This window comes from Mesoplodon bidens, assembly GCF_964165515.1.
Source record: "Mesoplodon bidens genome assembly, chromosome: 8".
Taxonomy (NCBI): Eukaryota; Metazoa; Chordata; class Mammalia; order Artiodactyla; family Ziphiidae; genus Mesoplodon; species Mesoplodon bidens.
The window spans coordinates 17,693,563-17,702,839 of NC_138165.1; the positions used below are offsets into that span (position 1 = coordinate 17,693,563).

Below are 9,277 nucleotides of genomic sequence, written 5' to 3' on the forward strand. Positions count from 1 at the left end.
CCAGATTCAAGCCTGAGTGATTCCAACACCTCTATTCCTAAGTAGTACATGCCAGCCTCTCCAAAATAAGAGTTGCCATTTATCAAGCATCTAGTCTCTGTACCATATTTTACAACATTATAACCTAATCACCCAAAACATCCTATGGTAAACATTTCTGCACTGAATTGAAATATATTTTGTATTTTGCCGCATGTTGTTGATCTTAATACCAATATATATACATGTGTCAAATTATGCCTCAGGTAGGTTTCTCCATGAGGTCAGGGATGGTGACTTACTTATTTTATCCCCTAGAGCAGCTAACACTGTGCCTTAGCCAGAATAAGTGCCCAGAAAGTTTGATAGATTGCCATTGGATTTGAGAATATATTTTTTTATCCACTTAAATTTAATAGACCATGGGTATCTAATATCTACTAGATATGCTACTAGTTTTGAGTAGCTATATCTATGCTACTAGTTTGGAATAAATAGTAAAATTTTAGCTCTGATGCCAATTCTTAAAAGCTTAAAGCCAAAAGATCAAGACAAGTTTTACAAATGTTTCATAGAATAGTGAGCATGATAAATAAATGCCTCTTTGTCTTGGCCAGAATTAATCTTACTGTGGTCTGAGCTGTTGGAATTTCTGTTATTACAATTGTATCCTGGTTCATCCAGATGTATTATTCTCTGTTACCTAGTCCACATGTTCCTCGAGGATTTAGAATAAGGACTCAGTAAATACTTAATTGAATTGAATGTATAAATCAATAAATACCTTCAAGAGTTGCAGGTGAGAGGAGAGTATTGGAATAACAAAGCCAGACAATGAATCAGATTAGTTAGGGGAAAGTTTTGAGATTTAAATGAGTCTCAGGCTGCAATTTAAATAAGATTAATTGGAAAACATGGAGAGTGATTTACACAAATGAGTCAGTCTAGGCTGTCTTAAGAGTTGGCAAAGGAACCAAAAGGAGGAACCAAAGGAAGAAAGCTTACCCAGAATATAGCACAGGAATGGTGTATGGAAGGAAGTGAGAGCAAATGGAGTGGAATCAAATGTGAGCAACCAAATGAGAGTTTAATAGATATTACTAAAGGATTTTTATACTCCATATTCAATCTTCTTTCTTTCCACATACTATTAGGATATGAATTGCATTTTTTTGATCGCACCAAGTGGTTTGCAGGATCTCAGTTCCCTGATCAGGCATCGAACCTGGGCCCTCAGCAGTGAAAGCAGAGTCCTAACCACTGAACCACCAGGGAATTCCCATGAATTGCATTTTTGATTGGATACAAATCTTTCACAAAGATCTCTTGCTTGCAATATATTTTTTCATAACTTTATAGACATCAGTAGCGTGCTTATTTTTAAAATATTCCCAAGGACTCATATTTCATGAAAATTATGTTTGTAAACCAGACACGGTCAGTTGAACAAATACCACAGTATAAGATCCATAACAATTCCATAATTGTGTATTCTTATCCTGATGAATTAGGAGTTATGGTACATCTTTTCTCTTATCAAGAACCAATGCCTCATGGGGACACTGTTTGACACTGCCTAATGCAGTCAGGATGGGAAAAGAACTGGGCCATCTTCTGATAAGAAATGCAGGTTTTAGGAGAACTCAGCTTTTCTCAGCATGGATATAATGACGCAGGGGGATCGCCTGTCTTCAGTATCTATTTGGTTGCAGACACTGTGCTATGCATTTTCTTACACCTCAATGTCCTCTTTTAGAAAGGGGGAAACTGAGCCCACAGAGGCCAACTGCACACCCAATGTCTCACTACCAGGAACCGGCAAAGCTGGGATTCAAACCCAAGTCTTACTCCAAAGGCAGTGCTTTACCTACTACAAACACTGCCTTTCTACATCATGCAGAAGTACCTTAGGGTTATTTTCACCTGCTATAATCCCCACAAGTAGGAAAACGGAGACCAAGAAAAAGGAAGTGAATTGAACCTACCATAATTCTGTCATATTTCACTAAGCTATTTCTTATTAAAATCAGTGTAAAAGGTGAGCAGTATATACTGTTGCTCAAAATGAGCAAAAGTAGTAATCTTGCTGAAATAAAACAGCACTATTTCATAGTTTTATAATTTGCCCTTTCATTTTTCTTCCATTCAATTTGAAGATTACACTAGTCCTTTGAACACTTATAGTATAGCAAACTTCGGCATGACTAAGAACTGGAACCTCATCTCTGGCTCACAATTATTCCAATTGATCGGGCTGTTTGGCTGCACAGATTGAATAGTTATAGGAAAATAAGTCAATCAGTTGTACAGTACATGAACCTCTGAAAGCCACATGCATCACTTATCTTTGAAATTTTTTTTTTTTTTTTGGCTGTGCCGTGCAACATGTGAGATCTTAGTTTCCCCGACCAGGGATAGAATCTGTGCCCCCTGCACTGGGAGCTAAGAGTCTTAACCACTGGACCGCCAGGAAAGTCCCTGCATTACTTATCTTTAATTCATTCAGCATGGTTTGGCATTCAATAACTTATAGAAATAAATGCTGAGGAGAAAAAAATAGGCTTTTCTGACAGAAATTAATACCAGTTAAACCTTGAAGAGTCTTCAAACACTGGACCTTTCTTTCTTTTGCACTGTCATTAATGTTCAGAAGGCAAAATAAATGCTGAACAATCAATGACAATTGTGGGTCAGAATGAATTACAACCACATTCCCAAAGGAGATGAGAAAAAAGAATGAAACAAAACTGTATGGACTATAGGTCCAGTACAGCTTTTACTTGAACACATTTGATTAGCGGTCCCTGGGGGTAACAGGCCCCTCCAGGTGTGGGACTAATGATGTCTTACCCGTCCTTAAGAATCCCAGGAAAATCCTCAGTGAGATTCCTGGAACTTGTACTCAGGGTGCCCATTGCCTACCAATCACTCATTTTGTGAAATAGAGGGTCTCCGTGAAGAGAGACTGTTTGCATATGAATGCCCTAACACTAGAAATAAATGTCCACTTTAACTTGATGACCCTGCATAACCTCACATCATTGAAAATTTCTGGAGCCTCTCTGCTTTGAACAGCTCAGTCTGAGTCCAGCAATATTCTCTGTCATCCAGTGTCTCAGGATTTTAAATACAGAGCCTTGAAAATCTTATTAGTCAACTTACTGTCAAATTCCTAAAATGCAAGCCTCATTTAGAAAGTCACATGCTACTTCCAGAACGGACTGTGGCTTCTTTTTCAGTGTGTGGAGCCCAATAGCCCAATCAATTGGAAATCCCAGTTCTCTTTACTGACTAGACTTACTCTCAAGGTTGAAAGGAGATGGTGAGATATTGAATTCATATGTCTCATTATTAAGTAATTTTTAGGAACATGGCCCATGTGAGAAAATGCTTTGTTTTTATTCCTCATTTCTAAGAATATCTGGAGCGAAAAGTGTCAGAGAGAAAGTCAGTCTCTCCCACATTGGTCTGTGATAAGAAGTTCAATAAATATCCCCCATTTTACATTATATGTCTGGTCCCACTTATTAGATGTACAACAAACTTCTAAATGACGCCAAAACTCCTGTGTACTTATCCAAATCTTCAGTAAGCTCTTGGCCTTTTACAGTTCACTCATGTTTAATAGGCATCAGGTCCATTAAACTTAGTTGTAACCATACTGTCTCTGCTTAACAGTAAGTGGAAAAGAATGGATGCCACAAACTTTAATATTCAGAAGGCCTGTTCTAATCTGGATTTTTACTGGAAGACTGTGTCCAGCTCTATGCTCCAAAGGCCTAGAGGCAAGGAGAATTTGGATAGAGCTCATTAAGGCCCTTATTGGGTGCTGGGAATATTCAATCCAGAAAAGAAAGTAATGAAGAATTGCCTTATGTATTTAAAAAGGTGAGTAGGGAGTTCCCTGGTGACCTAGTGGTTAGAATTCTGGGCTTTCACTGCCGTGGCCTGGGTTCAATCCCTGGGGAACTGAGATCCTACAAGCCGCGCAAGTGCAGCTGAATAAATAAGTAAGTAAGTAAGTAAATAAATAAATAAATATTTTTTTTAAAAAGGTGAGTAAATGAACTTTTATTGACAAGAGTAAATGAAGTTATTTTAGAATAAAGTGGGGTATCACTCAAGTTTTTCATAAGAAACTATTTTCTAACTCGTAAAATTATTTGATCTCATATTGAAAACTAGTTGTAACTATGGATTCTTCTCTGATATATACAAAATGGAGCAAGTCTCAGGGACTTGGGTTGATTTCTGAATCTTTCATGAAGAAGTGTGGTTAGATTAGGTATTTTCTGAAGTTTTTTCCCAATTCTAGGTTTCTAATACTAGTAGCCAAATAAATATACAGTCTTCTTATAAGCCTGCTATTGTAAATACAAGTAATGTTTAAGTAAATCTAGAAATGTGATGAAATAAATTGCAGAAAGTGCCATTGCCATTTACTTCTAAATAGAGAAGATTTATGTATAGTCATCCCTTTAAATAAAAATATAGAAACCAAACCAGTTAACTACATATTGTACAAAAGTAAAAGCAAATAGTACAAGACGAGACAATGAGACTCTTACTGTATAAACTCAGAGAGGTTATCATAAATAGGCACTTACTCAGAAGATTAAAAATTCTGAGAGATAAGCAGTTTGCTACAAGGTCACTCAAATTGGTAGCCCTAGAAAACATTTGAAAAAGATGAAATTTGTCTTTGGTGCACCTCTACCCCCGCATCTCTGGCTTCTAGTACCTTTTTACTGCCATTGGCTGTTTAGAGTCATTCCAAGAAGCAAACGTTGTTTCTGCCCTCTCCACCATAAAGACACACCCTTTGCTTTTAAACTTTTTCAGGTATGATGCCTTCAATTTAACATTTTTAGTCTTGTGTCCCATTATTTTTAATTAAATTGATTAATCTATGCCGGAGGATATATCCTTAACAGCTTATGTAACTGTTACCCTAGTGTTTCTACTGCTGAGAATTCTAGGCTGTTGGTTAGAAAGGGACTGATGTGACATTTTGTTGCCCCTGGAATCTTACCAATCAGGTGCCCACCTCATCTATATGTTTACACAGGAAAGATGAACTAGCAAACAATCTGGATTTACATGTTGACATATCTATTTCCTTTATTTCTAATCTAAAATTAAATCATTCTTTCAAATATTCTTTTATAACAGACTATTTCTGCAAACTCCTGAAAAGATTTTTTTAAGTAAGCCATGTCTAATTCATTTAACAATGATTACAATATACTGATCTTATCATATGAATTGGAAAGGTTTGTTAATTATGTCTCTAATGGAAAATTTAATTTTCTTTGCTTCATTAATTGACAAGAAAGATTTTCAGGGATTTGAATTTTAAAGAGCATTAATGATAGGTGGTTCCAAGAATACTCATATGTGTCCTGGGCAATTTCAATAAATTGAAGAGATTTATTTATTTACCAGGATTTAAAGCTGCACCCAATTTTTATTTGTCAAAGAACACATTGCTTTTGAGGGCTAAAAGCAACAATTGCTTTAACAAGGTCATTTAACAATTAAGTTTTTTGTTGTTGTTGCTGTTATTTGTTTTGTTTTGTTTGATAGAGAATGTTCAGATAATATTTGAAACATAAAGAATTGTTGGATAGGAAAGAAGTATTTAGTACAGATGAAATTATGAAGATTCTGTTCTTCTTGTTATATCTTTGGGCAACACTTTTCAAGGTTAGCATAGAGAGGTAAGTTCTAGGACACTGTGGAGAAGTCTGCCACTATGAGCAAAAGGCTGTGATGGAAAATTGCTCTAAAATTACCTCCGATATGAAAAGATTTCATTATTATGTTTATTTACTTGTATTTATTTGCACCTCTTACCAGTTGGATCTCTTATTCAACCAAATATGTTATATTTATTAAGTGAAATAATATATTTGAAAATGATTTTAAAATGCTATAGCACTTTAAAGATACAGGATCAAATTATAATTCTTTGTTTTCAGCAGGAATAAATTTGCCTATTTGTTTCCCAACGACTGAACATCTTTCTGTATTTGGGCTCGATGACTAATATGCTATTAGAATTTTACTTTCTTATCTTATATATGTTTCTCTAATTAGAAAGGAATCTGAAAAAGTCAAAGACTGTTTTGCCCCGGTGTTCTTAAAACGAATCATTCACTACAATCTGTAATTACACTTACTATGTTTCCACTAAACTCTTTTTAGCCACCCTTATTGTTTATACCTGCAAAAAATCCAACAACAAGTCCTGCCTGGATACAAATTAGTGCAGTGACCTTTGCTGTCTTACTTGTATTTCTAGAAACAGAGCTTAAATGTGAAATTAAAATCACCCCCATTCAATAAGTACATAATGTTTGTGTATTGCAGATCATAGTCCTTTATCAGGAATAATAATGCAGCTTTACTTTTTATGGGAAATGGAGAATAAAACCTCAACAAATGGATGCAACTCTTCAGAATGGCTCTCAAATGGGCAGTGCTGAAAATTGATCTGGTTACTTGTCAATTGCATTATTCAGAGATTACATCAGCATCAAAGCTGTAGCCAATGCTGGCTCATTGCCCACCCCATGATAACCTTTGATAAAAAACCAACTCTGTAAAGATATAAGCATCTCCAGGGCTGCAATTTGAGCTATGAAACCTAATTAAACAACTTTCTACCAGGCTCATTAATAAGCACTGAACCAGATTCTATGCAAACACCTGAACACATGACAGTGATTGCTAACAAAACATTTCATAGCATATCGTCACCAGTAAGTCATTCTAGAGGAAAAGTAGGCAGTTGGCTGAGACAGTTTTCATAATATCTATTTCTGATTTTGTTTATGATCCATTGTATAGACTAGCTTATTAGATTATTGCTAACTGAAATCCCGAATTGAAATCTGTTGGCAATGGCATGCTCTTTTTTTTTTTTTTTTGTGGTACGCGGGCCTCCCACCGCTGTGGCCTCTCCCGCTGCGGAGCACAGGCTCCGGACGCGCAGGCCCAGCGGCCAAGGCTCACGGGCCCAGCCGCTCCGCGGCACGTGGGATCCTCGCGGACCGGGGCACGAACCCGCGTCCCCTGCATCGGCAGGCGGACGGACCCTCAACCACTGCGCCACCAGGGAAGCCCCAATGGCATGCTCTTTGATGTTCCTCAAACAATTCTGTTCTGTTACATCAGTACATAAGACATCATGCTTCTTTACCTGGGGGGTTATGTTCATTGAGAATCACAAGTGATGCTGGTGTAGGTCTTCTTTTCCTGATCTGTGAACAACAAAGGCCCAGCTAAGGTCAGAGACTGTCAGACTCTGTTCCAGGTTACTCTACAGCTTGCAAGGCTGTCCCATCCTCATCTTTTCCCAACATAAAGAGCAAATTTCTGGGGGGCACACAGTAGGTGCTCGCTAATTTTATTTTGAATAATAGAAAGCCAGACAGTAGAACTGTCAGATATTAATATCACCTTCTTTGATCAAAAAGCTGCATTTCCACAGAAAAGAAATAGTTGTATGTAACCAAATGATACCACTGAATACTAATATGCAGTGAAGGTACAGGGATGACTTGCTAATTTTAGTGCCTCTCTTGGAGCCTCATAAATTGATGAAGCTTTCAAGATCCATTACACATATTTCTAAACGGGGTAAGAGAAGCTTAGAAAACTCAAATTTCCAGCAGGTTAAATTTAACAGCATACGTTCTTAACTTCAATTAATATTGTAAACTTTTCTTATTTTCTGTAGTATTATTTAGAACAAATTAACACATAAAGAATGAATATGGATCTTACAAAAGTATATAATTCACTTAAAACTAATAGGTTTGGTGTGGGGTTTTTTTCCCTTATTTTAGGAGTTACAGGAACATATTATGATTAGAATTTCTAATGTATCCTTGATTTTTTAAATATATAAGTAAATTCCCAAATCAGTAGGATAGTGGGTAAATTTTAAACAATGATATCTTGTCCAGGATAGAACCAATGCCCCATTCAACATAGATACATGTTCAAGGTTGTATTTATCTGGCTTGAGTTTGGGTGAATCTACTTCAGATTATCAAAACATCCTAGGAAGTTGAGAGTCTCAGATTCAATAATTACTTTTAAGACTTTGTATATAATATTTGGAAGAGGATTCAGGAATAATTTAGGCTTTAAGAAATTAATGAATTAGGTAGCAGACTCCATAAATTTGTTTTTGCCTCCTCACTGTTGTAATTTTACCACAAATAATCTTTTAAGTGGTTCCATTGAATCAAGAGTCTAAGTAAATCTGAATATGAAAGGTGATACAGTAAACCAATCTCACATGAGAGAGAGAGAGAGAGAGAGAGAGATAGAAATAAAGATATATAGGCATATTAGACTTGGAAAAAATCCAGGTTGTGTTAAAGTACCATTTTTAATACCTGAATAAAATGTTTCTTAAATTATACATATACCTGCGATCCTATAATGTGTTACATATAATTACTGCTTTGGATACACAATGAAAACATTAAAATGAAACATTAAGCCTGTAATCTGAAATTATTCCAAGATTTAATGCTTTCATTGTTAAATGAATAATAATAAATAATTTTATTATAAATAATAAAATAAAAGCTTGCTAATTTTGAAAAAAAAATTGAAGTTTCTCTAAATGTTGAAACTGTTATTTTAATAAGCAAAAGCAAACAGATTTTTGGATCCCAACCTAAACTGCTAATATAACCATTTTTCCTTAATGGGTGCTAATTTGTATCACATGAAATGCTGCATTTTAGCCAGTAGCTCCCCCAATGCAACTCAAATACAAGTGCATGTGGAAACGAAATTATTTCTCGTTCATATATCCTGGGAAGTCACAAAGTTAGGCAAATTCAAGACGTGGAGAAGCTTTCAGTTAATAACAAGAATATACGTCTGTATTACTTACATACAGGAGCTGGTCCCCACCCAGTTCCACTTACCTGTTCAGCTGCTTCAGGTGCAATCTGACTCTGGAATAAAGGCACAGCAAATTGTATCTTTTTGGGACTGTTGGGCTCCATGACAATGATGAGAATTAGAGATGTGAAGGGCTCAGAAAGACTAACCCGAGGTGGTGTCTGGGATGTGTTTCCTCAGGCGCACTCCACCCCGCTACACAGAGTGCTTCGTAATAAATAGCTGTAATTCTAGAGAAAGCAAGTGAAGATGCCGAGGTCTGAGTAACTCCCTTCTTCAACATCCACAGTGATGCCTGGCTTGCCTGTTCTCCCACCAATCCCTTAGATCCTCTCAGCACAATACAGAAAGGAACTGTAAGCTAATT

General features: G+C 36.3%; 1 protein-coding gene across 3 annotated transcripts in view; it reads right to left on the minus strand.

The window, feature by feature from the left end:
* PPP1R1C (protein phosphatase 1 regulatory inhibitor subunit 1C) overlaps window positions 1-9,014 on the minus strand; it is a gene marked incomplete at both ends in the record, with an annotated part of 124,687 nt that extends 115,673 nt beyond the window's left edge. For 2 of the 3 annotated variants that reach the window (XM_081241857.1, XM_081241856.1), the window contains 2 exons: window positions 7,184-7,244; window positions 8,934-9,014. In XM_081241857.1, coding sequence (XP_081097983.1) covers window positions 7,184-7,244; window positions 8,934-9,014 — 142 coding nt within the window. Of the gene's footprint in view, window positions 1-7,183; window positions 7,266-8,933 lie in introns of all 3 variants that reach the window. The other variant, XM_081241855.1, reaches the window with a different exon arrangement.
* Between the last annotated feature and the right edge of the window lie 263 nt (window positions 9,015-9,277).